Source organism: Geotrypetes seraphini, chromosome 6 (assembly GCF_902459505.1).
Source record: "Geotrypetes seraphini chromosome 6, aGeoSer1.1, whole genome shotgun sequence".
NCBI lineage: Eukaryota > Metazoa > Chordata > Amphibia > Gymnophiona > Dermophiidae > Geotrypetes > Geotrypetes seraphini.
The window spans coordinates 50,609,493-50,626,126 of record NC_047089.1 but is presented as its reverse complement, the minus strand read 5'-3'; the positions used below and the strand labels follow the sequence as shown (position 1 = coordinate 50,626,126).

General features: G+C 42.7%; 1 protein-coding gene across 1 annotated transcript in view; it reads right to left on the bottom strand.

Moving 5' to 3' along the window:
- The window catches only part of RXFP2 (relaxin family peptide receptor 2), a 79,900-nt gene that overhangs the window by 38,052 nt on the left and 25,214 nt on the right, over nt 1–16,634 (bottom strand). Inside the window, exons 7-9 of the mRNA XM_033948641.1 lie at nt 10,984–11,055; nt 6,988–7,059; nt 2,668–2,739 (exon numbers count right to left, since the gene is read on the bottom strand). Of these exons, the coding sequence (XP_033804532.1) occupies nt 2,668–2,739; nt 6,988–7,059; nt 10,984–11,055 (216 nt within the window). The remainder of the gene's footprint in view (nt 1–2,667; nt 2,740–6,987; nt 7,060–10,983; nt 11,056–16,634) is intronic.

Here is a 16,634-nt window from a genome sequence, read left to right as displayed (position 1 = left end):
GCCCTGTAAGGTACCCCACTATTTAGGTGGCATGTCTGGGTGTTCAATCCATCACTTTGCAGACCCCTCCCACGTCCAACAGGGCTTGTTCTAGGCGTTTTGGACTTGGATGGAAAGTTGGATGGAAATGTGGTATAAAGATGGACGATTTAGCGGCTTGGATGATCAGATCGGCAGGACGTATAATTAGACGATTTTCAAAAGTAAAAAAAAGTTGGACATCTCTTTCGAAAATGTGTCTTAGGCTCTTTTTAACTTTAGATGACTTGCGAGATGGACATAAACAGACTTAGACGTCCCTTTCGATTATGCCCCTCCATGTCAATATTCCGTGCAGGCCAGTTAAGTTAATAGCCAGCCAGCACTTGAGTGTTCATTGGCTAGCCATCTGACATGGGCGGCTAACTGCTAACCATGAGTATTCATTGGAGATAGCTGGCTATCTCTTGTTGAATATTACCAGTTAGCTAGCCAAATGATATTTAACCGGCCTGGAGCTATTCCTGGCTGGTTAAATAGGACTGAATATGTTTACTCAGGCTATTCTAGGGGTGATCTGAGGAAGACTAAGGAAAGGTGAGGAGGAGACAGAAGCAAGAGGCAGCTGTTGAACATGCCTATAACAACATCGTCCATAGGTAGAATAATGAGCAACTGCTTCACTAGTCACTAGAGAGTTCAGAAATAAGCAAGGATCCCTTGGCAGCAGAGTGGATTGTATGCAGCTTCTATGATCTTTTTTTTTTTTTTTAGTTCAAACAATTTTTATTAATGAAAAATCCAACAAGTAGGAATATATACCAACATCTGACATGTAGCTCCAAACAGGAAGCCAGCAGAATAAATAATCGAAAATGTATCATCAAGTTTTACAATATCAAACAGTACTACCATCTCCCTCCTCCCCCCCCCCCCCCATATATTGCCGTTCTGTGATCTTTTTATCCCGTGTTGAACAAAGCTGTGGAAGGCTCATCCATTTAAAAAGAGCATCATAGTCCCTGGGCATGTGTTGTTATCGTATTCCTCCTTTTACTAAGCCGCAGTAGAGGTTTCTATATCGACCCAGAGCGCTAAATGCTCATAAAATTCCTATGAGGGTCAGAGCAGCGTCGGAGCATTTAGCACTCTGGGCCACTGTAGAAACCTCTACTACGGCTATGTAAAAGAGGGCCTTAGTGAGCTAAAACGGGGAAGAGCAAGGTGGAAGGAAAGGACATAGAACATAAGGGCCAAATCCAATGGATTCTATTCTCTCCTCATTCTTCTCGATCTGTCTGCTGCCTTCGACATTGTTGATCACTGCCTCCTTCTCGACACGTTGTCCTCGCTGGGATTCCAGGGCTCTGCTCTCTCCTGGTTTTCTTCCTGTCTCTCTCGTCATATCTTCAGCATATATTATGGTGGATCCTCCTCCGCCAACATCCCACTGTCTATTGTCATACCACAAGGCTCTGTCCTAGGCTCTCTCCTCTTTTCCATATATACCCGCTCTCTTGGTGCACTGATCTCCTCTCATGGTTTTCAATATTATCTCTATACTGACATCTCCCAGATCTACCCCTCCACACCGGATATCTCTATAGGAGTTCAGGCCCGAATTTCAGCCTGCTTGTCTGACATTGCCGCTTGGATGTCTCCAACATCTCAAACTGAATATGGCTATAACTGAACTCCTTATCTTTCTGCCTAAACTCACCTCCCCCCTCTAGCCGTTCTCTATTTCTGTGAATAATATCCTCCTCCCTGTCTCATCGGCTCGCAACCTTGGGGTGATTTTTGACTCCTCTCTCTCCTGCTCTGCTCAGATCCCAACAAACCGCCAAATCCTGTCGCTTCCTCCTCTATAATATTACCAAATCCATCCTCTTCTCTCTGAACACACTACCAAAACCCTTGTCCAGGCTCTCATCACCTCATGCTTAGACTACTGCAACATACTTCTCTTGAGCCTCCCGTGCACCTGTCTCTCACCTCTTCAATCCTTTCAAAATTCTGCTGCATGACTCATATTCCGTGAGAGCCGCTATTCTCATGTTACTCTTCTCCTCAAGTCACTTCATTGGCCCCCCCGTCCATTTCTGAATACAGTTTAAACTCCTCTTGCTGACTTACATGTGCATTCGCTCTGAAGCCTCCCGATATCTCTCCTCACTTATCTCTCCCTATGCTCCCCTCCCCCCCCCCCCGTGATCTCCACTCATCGGGCAAGCCCCTCTTATCTGCACCCTTCTCTTCCATTGCCAACTCCAGACTCCTTCCCTTCTTTCTTGTAGCACCATATGCCTGGAACAGGCTGCCTGAATCAATACGTCGTGCCCCATCCCTGGCAGAGTTCAAATCCAAGCTAAAGGTCCACTTTTTTGAAACTGCTTTCAACTCTTAACTCCCACTCACTGCTGTCAGATACCTATACCCACTGTATCATTCCTTTACCATAATCTCCCCAACCCTGTAATGTCCTGTCTAAATTAGATTGTAAGCTCTTCTGAGCAGGGACTGTCTATTGTATGTTAAAATGTACAGTGCTGCGTATATCTTTTCAGCACTATAGAAATAATAAACAGTAGTAGTAGTAGTAAGGGCCATGTTTAATATGTGAATAAAGTTTTAAACTAGTGTAGCATTATAAATTATGGCAAACATAGGTTTACAGATTCTACTTACATCCAGCTAATATGAGGTATCTGGGCACATATGTTTCTGGGAAGCGCTTCCAGTGAGTTTTTCACCACAGACCTTTAAAACATTGGACACCAGAAAGGAAAACTCAGTGAGTTGCCTTAGATCATTTTGGAAAACCAGAAATGTGTACTCCATAACTTTTAAAGATAAGAGTTAGTCATAGTGGCTGCAGTATGACGAGTAGCTTTTAATACATTTTAAAAAGAATATTATTGATGCTAGTGACTGGCATTTGCTGCTGGTGAGAGTTAGTTGGTATGGCAGAGGTAAACAAGTGATAGTGGGTTTGTAACTCATAGGTTCGTAGGCAAAAGATGGAGGCAGTTTATTGTTAGCAGTGTCGTTCTTGATTCTGAAAAACATGGAGGTACGCAAGAATGTCCTATATAGGCCAAGCTTAATATTTTGTTTTATTTTATTAGGTATTTATATACTGCCTATCAAAGTTATCTAAACAGTTTACAATCAGGTACTCAAGCATTTTCCCTATCTGTCCTGGTGGGCTTACAATCTATCTAACGTACCTGGGGCTATGGAGGATTGAATGACTTGCCTGCAGTCACAAGGAGCACTGTAGGGTTTGAACCTAATACTCCTATAATGGGGCTTACTCTTATAATTCATATTGAGTCGGATGACAGGGAAGGCTACGGGAGACCCTTGATAAAGCACGTGAGTGCGAAACATGTCGGGTCGTCTCTCCCGAGTCATGTCAGCTTTAAAGATAAGTGGCTAAAAACTTGAAATGTTGATAACATAGTTTTATGGATATAAATAAAAAATACATTTAAACAATAATAAAATAAAGTAGTAAACATAATAGTGGAAAGCCGGTGATGAATACCACATAATTCTTCCCGCTATCAAGACATACTTTAGCGGCGGAGTGGTGGGGCTGAGGCTTTTTAGGACAACTTAAAACATTTAGCACTACTTTTATTCAGGATCCGGATATTGGGACTGATTTTGAGAATAAAGGCATCTTTTTTAGGCATTGTTTTGACATTATTTTGTAGCAACTCTTGCACAGACAGTTGTGATATACATTAATTGATAACAGAATTAATTTAAGTAAGTGGTATATAATGGCAGTAAAAAAACACTTAGCCTATCTGCAGGGCAGGATTAATTTGTTGAGGGCCCCTAGGCACAAAAGTACACTGGGCCCCTTGCCCCGCCCCACCCCACCATGCACCCAGGTGGAAACAGGAAGCAGCGTCAGAGGAAAGCTTTGGGCAAGCAGCACTGCTTGCACAATTACAGTTCCTGTTGCCTTTCTTACCCTCGTTGCTTGCTTATCTTACTTTCCGTCAATGGGGGTCTGCGTTGCTGATCGGGGTTGGGCCCACATTGCCGATCAGGGTGGGGGGGCCACGTTGACGATCAATGCTGGAGGGGCCCATCACTGTTTGGAAAAAACAATGTTGATGCCTTCCTTCATCGGACCCCCCTGACCATTTCGGGCCCTAGGCACGTGTCTACTTGGCCTATTGGTTAATCCTGCCCTGCCCATCTGGTCTGTCCAGTTGTGAGTCTTCAACTTTGGTCAATGAGCGCATTAATTCCCACTCTCAATCCAACCCCAGCAATACCTTATCTTTCACCAGGAAAAGAAACAAAGATGGGATAGTACGCCTGAAGCAATCGGACGGTAACTTTGCGGAATCAGACTCTGAGAAGGCAGAACTACTAAACCAATACTTCTGTTCAGTGTTCACCCGCGAAGCGCCGGGAGCTGGTCCACAGCTGCAGACGGGAGATAACCGGAAAGACCCGTTTCAAGATTTCGAATTTACGCCCAGTAGCGTCTACGACGAACTATCAAGACTCAAAGTAAACAAAGCTATGGGACCAGATAACCTACACCCCAGAATGCTCAGGGAGTTAAGGGAAGTCCTGGCAGAACCATTATCTGTTCTTTTCAATCTTTCCCTAAGCACAGGAAGGGGTCCCCTTGGACTGGAAAACCGCCAACGTAATCCCACTCCACAAAAAGGGCTGCAGGACAGAGACAGCAAACTACAGACCAGTGAATCTCACGTCTATAGTGTGTAAACTCATGGAAACACTGATCAAACAGAATATTGACACAATCCTAGACGAAGAAAAACTGCGTGATCCACACCAACACCGGTTCACCCAGGGTAGATCCTGCCAATCTAATCTGATTAGCTTTTTTGACTGGGTTACTAGACAACTGGATGCCGGAGAGTCACTGGACGTGGTATATTTGGACTTCAGTAAAGCATTTGATAGCGTCCCTCATCGAAGATTACTGAACAAGCTGAAATCGATAGGATTAGGAGACACTCTAACTACATGGGTTGGGGATTGGCTGAGCGGTAGACTTCAGAAGGTGGTGGTGAACGGTACCCCATCCGAAGCATCGGACGTGATCAGTGGAGTGCCGCAGGGCTCAGTCCTGGGCCCGATTCTATTCAACTTATTCATAAGAGATATGACGCAAGGACTTAGAGGAAGGGTATCACTGTTCGCCGACGCCGCCAAACTTTGCAACATAGTAGGCAGATGCTTATTACCTGATAATATGACACATGACCTACTGCTGCTGGAACAATGGTCAACTACTTGGCAGCTAGGCTTCAATGCTAAAAAATGCAAGATAATACACCTGGGTAAGAGAAACCCACGTAGAACTTATGTACTAAATGGTGAGACCTTGGTTAGGACCACGGCGGAACGCGATCTAGGAGTGATCATTAGCGAGGACATGAAGGTTGCCAATCAAGTGGAGAAGGCTTCCTCCAGGGCAAGACAAATGATGGGGTGTATCCGCAGAGGTTTCGTCAGCAGGAGACCTGAAGTTATGATGCCGTTGTACAGAGCCATGGTGAGGCCTCACTTAGAGTACTGTGTTCAGTTTTGGAGACCACACTACCGAAAGGACGTGCTGAGGATCGAGTCGGTTCAGCGAACGGCCACCAGGATGGTCATGGGGCTCAAGGATCTCACGTATGAAGAAAGACTAAAGAAATTGCGGCTGTACTCACTTGAGGAAAGAAGAGAACGGGGAGATATGATTGAAACGTATAAGTACATCAAGGGACGCATCGAGTCAGAAGATGATATCTTCTGGCTCATGGGACCTTCGACCACCAGAGGGCATCCGCTGAAAATCAGGGGAGGGAAGTTTCATGGCGACTCCAGGAAGTACTTCTTCACCGAAAGAGTGGTGGATCATTGGAACAGACTCCCACTCCAGGTGATAAAGAACAGCAGCGTGACGGATTTTAAGAGAAAATGGGATACTCACGTGGGATCTTTAAGGGAGTAAATTCAGGGGGGGGGGATACTTGGAATGGGCAGACTTGGTGGGCTATAGCCCTTTCCTGCCGCTTTTTTCTATGTTTCTATGTTTTATCTGCACTGTTACTACCTCCATGAGGGTAACTTTGCAACCAGTATATGAACTTGACATCAGTTTTCAAATTATAAATTCCCTTTGAAAATTTCTCCACTAGGAATTTCGACACATATTTATACCAGCTATTTAGTTTGCATGAGAGATTTCAGAATCCCTCCTGTCTTGGCCCACCAAGTTATATGGCAGGTCAGCGGAGGTCTGCAACAAGTCTGGGAGGGGGGCTGTGGGCACTGACCCAAATATAAGATGAGACCCCCGTTTTCTAGGTCATTTTTTGGCCCCAAAATATCATCTTATATTCGAGTATATACAGTACAACTTTTTCAAAACATATTCCTTTAACAAATGAGTTTTCAAGGCCTTTCTGAAGCTCTTATAATCACTGAACTAATCTGATCTGGCAAAGTTCTCCAGAGTTTGGCAGCTTGATAGGTTAGAGTGGAAGTGAACATTTTGGTATATTTTAACCCTCTTACCTCCGGAAATCAAAAGGGTGAATACTGTATCAGTCCATATAATGTAGGATCTGAATACCAGAACAATGGGGGCATATTGACGTATTTGACATATTTTAAATACCATACAGAAGAACTTGAACTAAATCCTAGCTTCTACAGGGAGCCAGTGCAGCCTTAACATATATGGTGTAATTCCGTCACTTCTTTTTAATCCAAGTATTAGCCTAATGGCTGTATTTTGCAACGTTTGCAATCTGTGCAGTATTATTTTAGGACAATCCAAAAAAGTGATATTGCAATAATCTATTAGTGATATAAACAAAGACTGAACTAATAAACAAAATTGATAGTGATCAAAATAATTCCTAATTCTCCCCAATTTCCAAAATGACCCAAATAACCATAAATAAGTTTACAGTATGTAAGATAGATGTAAATAGATGCAGGTGTGGTACTTACAAGTAAGACAAGGACTGTAGCCCAGTAAACAGCTGCTGTGAGATTTTTGCTATGGGATTTTCATCAAGGATCCTAGCAAAACATGACATTGAAAAAGCGTGTTATAAATAATATATTGCATTATATTACATAAATGTCATTATGTTGATGAGAGCTTGAAAGCTCAGTCAACTAATAGTAGAGTTTAATGATCTTAGATATTTCAAGATGATCAATATTTAATACCCACTAAGGGAAATATTTTCAGAAGTTTCCCTAATTGCAAAATGACATGTGTGCTTTTAAGCATGATCTAAACAGCTGAATAATCAAGCTGAAGGAAACCACATTATAAATTCTGAAATATTACTCACCTAACCAAAACTCAAGGTGATGCACAAAGAAATTCAAATTTAACATTATACGTATAATATATTGCGCCTGGCATAAAAGGTCAGCTCCCTGGGACAGAAAGGAGGAGAGACAAAGGAGCAAGAAGATCCCTGTGGAACCCAGATCATTTAAGAAGATAGTGAGACAAGAGGAAAGACAAGCCCTAGAAGGAAAACTCCCCTTTGTCTTACCCTCATAAAGAAGGCAAATGCTAGCATTGCTACCTATTAAGAAAAAAGAAAATTCTCAGCTCTCAAGAAGAGGCAGGAGGAAAGAGAGTGGGAACTTTTTTCATAGCAGAGGGGAACTCTGAAAGTTGCTACTTCACCAATCAGCCTGCAAGCATTGAAAGAGATTCCTCTACAGGGGTGCGAGAGGCAAGGAGGTTGTGCCTATGGGTAGATGTTGGGAGATAGTAGACTCTGCAAGGGAATGGAATCTATGGTTCCTGTTGGCTTCCTACAGTGTGGTCCCACAAGAGCCAGGTTTGAAAAGGCTGAGAGAGCTAAACAGTTCCTCCATCATTTTTTTGAATTGTGCAGGAGTTTGGAGAAACATATTATTGCTAGTCAAGGCAATTAAGGAAGCTATTTGACTTAGTATGAAAGAAAGGCAACACACTAAGCTGTAACCCTAATTTTGTGAGAATTCAACGGCTGAAGGAGAGCAGCTAGACCCAGCTTGTATTTTAAGTAAGGGAGGCAAAGGGATCTTTGTATAAAGGCTATGATTCCAGGAACCGGTCTACTAGTCAAAAGTTTATAGTAGTCCCCTCTTTGAAAGTTATTGGGACATGACGACATGATATGTTTTCAGTGATGGCACCGCAGTTTGGAATACCATGCCTCAGCATTTAAGAGAGGAAAATGACTTGAGTCGTTTAAAAGTGATTTTGAAAGTTTTCTTTTTAAAGATGCTTTTAATCTTTAAATTGTGCTTAAATTTTATATTAGTTTCCTTCTTTGACTGCACTTTCCCTCCCTATTATTCTTTCTATATATGGTTCTCCACTGTATTTTAAGACACTGAATTGTAGTTCTGATCCCTCTTACGTTGTGTTTTAGTCGGTCTGTAAGTCTATTTGTCTAACCCATTATTTTAACTTTTAAATTGTATGTTTAAATATATGTTTATACTTTTACCAATTTTGTACAGTACTTTGCTTAGTAAAACTAAATAAGCGATTCATCAAATTAAAATAAAACTTGAAACTTGAAGTTGTATGCAAAGCTATGAAGTAGAGAATGACACGGGGACAAATTTTTCCCCAATCTCCACAGGAACTCATTTTCCCGCCCTGTCCCCGTGAGTTCTTTTCCTGTCCCTGCTCCATCCCTGCAAGCTCTGTCCTCATCTGCACATGCCTCAAACACTTTAAAACCATAAGTGTTTGAGGCTTGTGCGGTTAAGGCAGAGCTTACAGGAATGGGGCAGGGGCAGGGACAGTGACAAACTCGCGGGGACAGGATGGGGAAATTGAGTTCCTGTAGGAAAGGGGACAAATTTGTCCCTGTGTCATTGTCTACTGTGAAGCTATATGCAGTAGCATATTGAAGAGGGGTGAGGGGAAAACCCGTCTCAGGTGCCTTCTTGGTGAGGCTGCCAGCAAATCTGCTCCTCTCTCCACAACCACTTCAAATCTTTGCTGACAGCCAGCAGCATCTCCTATCTGCTGCTAAGGTCAGCCTGAACTCTTCTTCTGATGTCACTTCCTGGTCGTGGGACTAAAAAGTGACAACAGAAGGAGAGATGAGACCGGCATAAGCAACAGGTAGGAGATGCTGCTGGCAAAGATTTGAAGAATTATGTGGAAGAGGAAGGGAAGAAGGGGAAGAGTGCAAGGGGGTGGCAGGAGGGATACCCACTCCCTCATGCTGTCGGTCCCCCAATATGGATGCCCCTCCAAGATCAGTAGGAGGGATTCTCACTCCCTCCTGCCACCTGCCCCCTGAATCCCCGACACGCACTGAAACCCCAAACATCCACCCTGACACCCCCCAAAACCCCAACATCCCACCCTGGCACCCCTAACAACCTACCCCAACACTCTCGACACACCCCACCCCTGAACTTTTAGAAGTAAGGCCGGCTAGAGGGATGCCTACTTCTTCCAGCTGACAGGCCCGCCTCTTCAAAATGGCAGACCTTCCCCTTCCTGGTGCATCCCTAAGGCCCCTCCCATAGGCCAGACTCCGATTGGACCAGATTCCAAAGGCCATTCCCATGGGAGGAGTCTTAAGGATATGAGCCAATCAGGCCTTAGGCTTCTCTCCAGTGCATCCCAGGATGCACTAAGAAGGGGAAGACCCACCATTTTGAAGAGGCGGGCCTGCCGGCCAGAGGGCGTAAGTATCCCTCCGCCTGGCCTTATTTCTAAAGATATGGAGGAGAGGGATATCAGGTGTGTTGGGGTGGGGTGTTAGGGGTACCAGGGTGAGGTGTTGGGGTTTTGGGTGTGTAAGGGGTTTGGGGTGGGGTATCGGGGGTTCGGGGGGGCTGGCAGCAGGAGAGAGTGGGCATCCCTCCTGCCAATCTTGGCGGAGTGTCCATGATGGCGGGGCTGGCGGCAGGAAGGAGTGGGCACCCCTTCTATTGATCTCGTGGGTGCATCCGTGCTGGGGGGCCATCAGCAGGAGTGAGTGGGCATCCCTCCTGCTGATTTCCGGGGGGGGAAGGGCATATGTGTTGTGGGGTGTCAGGCAGGAGGGAGTGCGCATCTCTCCTGCTGAATGGATGTGGGTGTCTCAGTGAAGCAATATTCTAATTCTTCAATTTCCTGAGGTAAAAGAAGTTTGCAATAAAAAGCTATTACATAGATCTTCTTTGTTCATCGCTATAAGGAAATGGAATAGTCTTCCTTTATATACAGAGCAATACCCAGTAATTTAGGCCCTCTTTTACTAAGCCGCGTAGTGTTGGAGTAGTGTTGGAGCATTTAGCCGAGTAAAAATCTCTATTTTGGCTTAGTAAAAGGAGTGGGGGGAGGGGTTAATGTTTACCATGTATTGAAACCTTTTCTATTTAGTATGAATGTTGTAATTAATTAATTTTATAAGGATTATTATACATTCTTAGTTATGACCATATACTCTTGTTATAACCTGCTTGAAAACTGTAATATGGGATTTAGGGCTCCTTTTACTAAACCGCAGTGTGCCACATGCTCTAATACTGCTCGGAACAGCATCGCAGCATTTAACGCTCTAGGCTGTGGTAGAAACCTCTACCGCGACTTAATAAAACCCAGTATTGGTGGGCTAGAAAACCATTTAAGATAAGATAAAAATGTCTTCAAACCTGCTTCAGATTTAGTACAAATGCAACTTTTGCTTTCAAAGAGATTTTGTAGAACCAACTCTTTGAACCAATGATTTTTCTCCAAACAGGTGACATATTGCTTTTAAAAAGGATCGTTTCTGTAATTCTTTGTTTCTGGCTTTCTAATTTTTTCTTGAACCTTATTACAGAGCAGCTCATGGCTTAGAAGAAATCAACACTTAGGATTTTGGATGCTTAAGGCTAGGCATTTAGACAAATTTCTGCTCTAATTACTGAAATGTCACTAGAGGTAAATCTGAGAATTTTTGCCCATTTTGCTTATAGGGGACAAAATCTACTACTTACAGCCATTTTAACTTATGCAGGTCTCTGAATATTCCTGCTGTGAGGCTGGTGATGCAGTTGTGATTAAGATATCTGTAAATAAGAAAGGCATGTAAAATCACTAACAGAACATTCAAGCACAATCAAGCCTGAGTTGGCAATTGCTTGCCAACATTTAGGCATGCCCACTTATTCCATGTCAATAGTGTGTGTGTTAAACATGGCATCCTGGGGCCAATATTCAGACCACAGGAGTTAGCTGGGCTGGCTCATGTGGTTGGTGCTGAGCAGTGCTAACATGTCCTTTGGTCCTATCTATGCAATTACTAAAGCTTTGTTTTAATTCTTATCATATTATCTATTTGATTTTCAGTTCTATTTTATGCTTTATCATAGACATTTTCAATGACTTAAATTGACTCAATTGTTTTTAATTGTTTCCAAATGCTTTTAATTGTTTTTAATTGGTCTCAATTGTGTGGTTTATTGCTTCTCGTTTTTATTTACATCTTTTGGAAAGTATACTTTAATTGTCTACGTACCATGGTTTACATTTATGGCCTCTTTTACAAAGCCACGCGGCAACAGCTCCAAAGCCCTTTAAATCTCTATGGGCTTCGGGGCCGTTAGCGCAGCGCAGCCGCTAGCGTGCCTTTGTAAAAGAGGCTGTTAATGTATTGTTTGTAATCGTGTAATATTTTGTTTTTACATGGTCTCTTAGACTCTTGATAAAGGCACAGAAGCCAAAACACTGCCAGTGTCGAGTCTTTGAGAACTTAGTGGCATATCCACAAATAAAGTGATTTTTGGAACCATAGACCCCAGACAAAATGCGCCAGAATATTGACACTAGAAATAAATACTCAAGGATTAGGGCCCGAATATATCCCTTATTCACTCAAAAACAAGCCCCACACGGACAAACGATACAAACACCCAGCAACACTACAAGGCCTTACTTACAACTCACAACATTCACACTCCCCAAAGAGAAAGGGAAAAAGGAAAAAGAAAAGAAGTGCAGAAAAAGGCCTCAGTTCAGCTTCATCTGGCCAAAAAAACTCCACTCCTACAAAAGCTGTTTATGTGTAAATGCTGAAAAATAGTCCAAGAAAACAAGGCAACTAAAGTAGCCTGCCAGGTGGTATCAAACGGCACGCCTACCGTAATTCAGATGAAAGTCAGTGGGTGAATGTAACAAAAGGCAGTATAGTCCAGCTCATAACATCTATAGCAAAAAGCAAGAAAAAATAACTTAGCTGTTAATGGCCTCCAAATCCAGGCCAGGCAGTCCTTACACCCAACGGGGAACCCTCCGTTTCGCATCAAATCGCTGCGTCAGGGGTGTTCATATCATTGCTTCACATCCAGATATTCCAGACCCACCATACTCCTCAAACATCCTCACCACTTCATCGATCAAAACTGGCCATTGACCCCATTGACTGTCATCTGGTGGATTAACCAATAGGCCAAGTAGGCACGTGCCTAGGGCCCAAAATGGTCAGGAGGGACCTGATGAAGGAAGGCATCAACATTGTTTTTTCCAAACGGCGATGGGCCCCTCCAGCATCAATCGGCAATGCAGGCCTCCCCCGATTGGCAACATGGGCCCCTCCCCAGCGACGCAAAGTAAGACAAGCAAGCAACGCGGGTAAAAAAGGCATCAGGAACTGTAATTGTGCAAGCGGTGCTGCTTGCCCACAGCTTCCCTCTGACACAGCTTCCTGTTTCTGCCTGGGCACATGGTGGGGCGGGGCAGGGGTCCCAGTGTACTTGTGTGCCTAGGGGCCCTCGATGAATTAATCCTGCCCTGATCTGGTAGTGTTGTTGAGGGGGAAGGGGGTAACTTACATTGGGTTTAGACATCCCCCAATTATGATGAGACATTGGTTCTTATGAGACACTCCCAAGTCGTTACATGCTAGAACACTCAGGCACCAAGTTCCAGAATAAGCAGTTAAATGCACCTATGCACATACCCTGCTGTTTCATCCCCACTTTAGCGCATTAAACTGCTATTGTAGCATGGAAGTTATGTGCTGAATCGGCACCTAATTTTTGACTCATTATATAGAGCAGTGTCTCTCAAACCGTGTGCCACAGCACAATGATGTGCCCCAAAGAGATTCTGGATGTGCCACGAGAGATTCCAGATTTTTACTTTACTTGCATTTTTAAAAATTCCCTTCATAAATATACACTAGAATAGATGACATGTATGTCGTGTCCACAAGAGTCTGTCAAAGTTATGAGTAAGACTTTTAATAAACATAAACATAAAGATACAACCACCCAGACAAGCATCATTCTTTGATGTAATTGGTCCTTGAAAACTAATGGCAAGTCATTTTATTTTTATTTTTATATTTTATGCAGTAGTTATCCTAACTTGAGCAACAAAGCAATCAAGGCTTTGTTACTGTCTGGTTCTTCTTATTTTCACGAACTTGGATTTTCAGCTCTGACAGCAACTTAAAAAAAAAAGAGAGAATGACTCAGATGGTGGATGATGAAATGTGTGCTTGCTTGTTGACTATCAAGCCGTATTTTGAGTTGGTTTGCATTCAAAAATAAGCACATCCATCACATTGATTTGCAATTTTATTCTAACTACTTCACCCTTGTTACAATTACTCAAACACAGCGTAAAGAACTTTAAATAAATAACTCTCAAATTTACCCCCTTATACATAACTGTAACGTGGTTTTTAGCGCTGGCTGCGGCGGTAACAGCTCCAACGCTCATAGAATTCCTATGAGTGTCGGAGCTGTTACTGCTGCAACCGGCGCTAAAAATTGGGCTACAGTTTTGTAAAAAGGGGGGGGGGGGAGGTGTAATTTTTTGTTGGTTTTGCAATTTTACAATTTCAATTATAATGTGCCACGAAAAACATTTGCTCCGTTTAGTGTGCTGGAGCTAAAAAAAAAAAAAGTTTGAGAGACTGATATACGGAAAAATGAGGAGGATATTATATGCACTGAATCATTTGAACTGAAACATGAATCAATTGCAAACGGAATCATTATCCAGATAAGAAAACATTCAAATAACAGGTTATGTACATTCTGGATGGTAATTAAGTGTTTTGGATATCCAAACATCTGCATAGATCATTTTACAGATTAATCAGAGAGAGAAAAGGATTAATTGCTTTTTCCCCCCATTTCTCTGCTTGTATATTTGCATATGTTTATGTGTCTGCTTTTGCCAGCTGCTAGAGCAGAGAATGGAAAGGTTGAATCCTAATGTGCCTTTACCTTCTTTTAGTCTGACAGTTCATTAGCAAAAGTGCAGCTGAGCTAGGGTGCTTGTCATAAGAATATACAATATCTCCTAGATTCAGCTGCACGACTCAATCCGTGAGAGCCGCTATACTCGGGTAACCCCTCTCCTAAAGTCACTTCATTGGCTTCTCATCGTTTCCGAATACAATTCAAACTTATTGACCTACAAATGCACTCACTCAGCTGCACCTCACTATCTCTCTTCACTTATGTTCTCCTATGTTCCCCCCCTCCCCCCCCCCATGAGCTCTGCTCAGTTGGTAAGTCCCTTCTATCTGTGTCCTTCTCTTCCTCTGCCAACTCCAGACTCCATCCCTTCTACCTTGCTGAACCGTATGCTTGGAATAAGCATATGGTTCCCGAATCCTTAGAGCAGGCTCCGTCTCTGGCAGTGTTCAAGGCCCAGTTAAAAACCCACCTCTTTGAGAGTGCTTTCGACTCCTCTCACCTCACCCATCTCCAACCATGTCTTGTCTGTTCAAGTTAGATTGTAAGCTCTTCTGAGCAGGAACCGTCTATTAAATGTCAAAATGCACAGTACTGCGTATTCCTTTCAGTGTTATATAAGTGATAAATAGTAGTAGTAGTAATGGTGTCCAAGGTAGTTTGCTGAAATTTGGGCACATGCCAAGTTCATGCACAAGTTAATGAATGAGCCCTTAACTAGCATCAATCTCTTGGGTCCATTTTTTCCATCTAGGCAGATAATTTTCAGCTCCTTCTTCCACTTAATTCACATACTTCCTCCTGTTATTCTCTCAATTAGATATGGTTTTTGACTGGATAAAACGACAAACAAATTAAAATCTACTCACAGAAAACATCAGTTATGATCTTTTTCTCAGGTATACCTTTTCCCAAATCTGCCCAGTTTCACCTTGAATGGTGCTACCCTTTCTTTTACAGTCACTACTAAGATCCTTAGAGTAGCGATAGGCTATCTTTTCACTCCCACATTTCCTTCCTCTCTGTCACATTCACTCCATTCGTTCACTTCTACACTCTTTAGTTCTTTCTAAACTAAGCTATTGCAATTTTATTCCTATTAGTCTCCCAAATTATCAACTTAATTGTTTACAGCTCATGCAGAACACTGCAGACGCCTTTATCACCGTTCTAGATTTGATCACATTACACCTCTTTTGAAAGCAGACCACATTCTTCTTATCACATATCATATTCCATTTAAATACAATATTCTTTCTTTCTAAATTCAATCCTTTGGCCTACTATCTTTCTTGTTTAGTCTCTTGCTTCAATATTCCCCACAGAGAGTTCTCAAGTCTTCCCAGCAGCACTTGCAGACTGTTTCCTTTTTTAGACAACTATTCCTTGATGTTCACAGAAATTCGTCTTTCACAGTCATAGCTCCAATTTTATGGAATTCCCTTCCATTCTATCTTCACACTGAAAGTTCATTCACAAGATTTTAAGCCCAATTTAAAGCTTACTACTTTTCACAAGCTTTCAATGCGTAATTTTCCTTCCCTTTTCATGGCTAAATTTATCTTTGCAGAAAAATTAGGCATTCCCCAAATCCTAATGTTTTCTTCCTTTCCAGAAGAACCTTGAAATGATTGTAACCAGTCCTTGTTGGCTTTTCCATGTGTTTCACTTATGTCTTGTCTTGTTTATTGTTCTGTCATATTTTATTGATTTGTCCCTTCCCTCTTAATCTTTTATTGTAAACCGTTTAGATTTTATTTCTTTTTTTATGCTTCTATACCACACAATCCAAAGTTCTTGGCGGTTTACTAGAGAACAGACACAGTAGAGCAAATATAGACATTTTAATACAGACTTCTAAATATACTTCAAGATATTACATCCATCAGATAAAAGAGATATCTTAAGATGAGCAGTGTAAGGATGGAAAATAGCCACATAGTGGAAAGTGCACAAAAGAAAAAAATAAAAGTATATCTCCAGTCTCTACCCCTTCCTCCTAGACTTTGGCAGCCTAAATAAACATTAACATTATAATCTGACCCTGCCTGCAGTGTGAGGCAATGGAAGACAGGGCCGGTATTAGACATGCTGAGGGCAGAAATTAAGGAGGAGCCCCCCATTCCTTTCCTCCCTGCCCTCTCCCCCAATTTCCCCACCCACCAAATGCCCTCCCACTTAGCATCTCTCCCTTCCTACCCTCACCCCCACCCCCCGGATCCACCACATGCCTTCATATCCAGCATCCCTCCTTTCATTTTAAAATCAGCTGCTCCAGGGGGATCCTGTGGGCCAAGAAGTCCTTCCCTTCTCCCCACCTCATTCTGAAGCCACCCCCTCCCCCTCATCTTTTACAATATAAAGGAGTTGCCAATGTGGCAGGGATTCTATAGTATTGCTTGCGGATTCCTTAGTGCTGCTCCCCTGCCAAGGCCCAC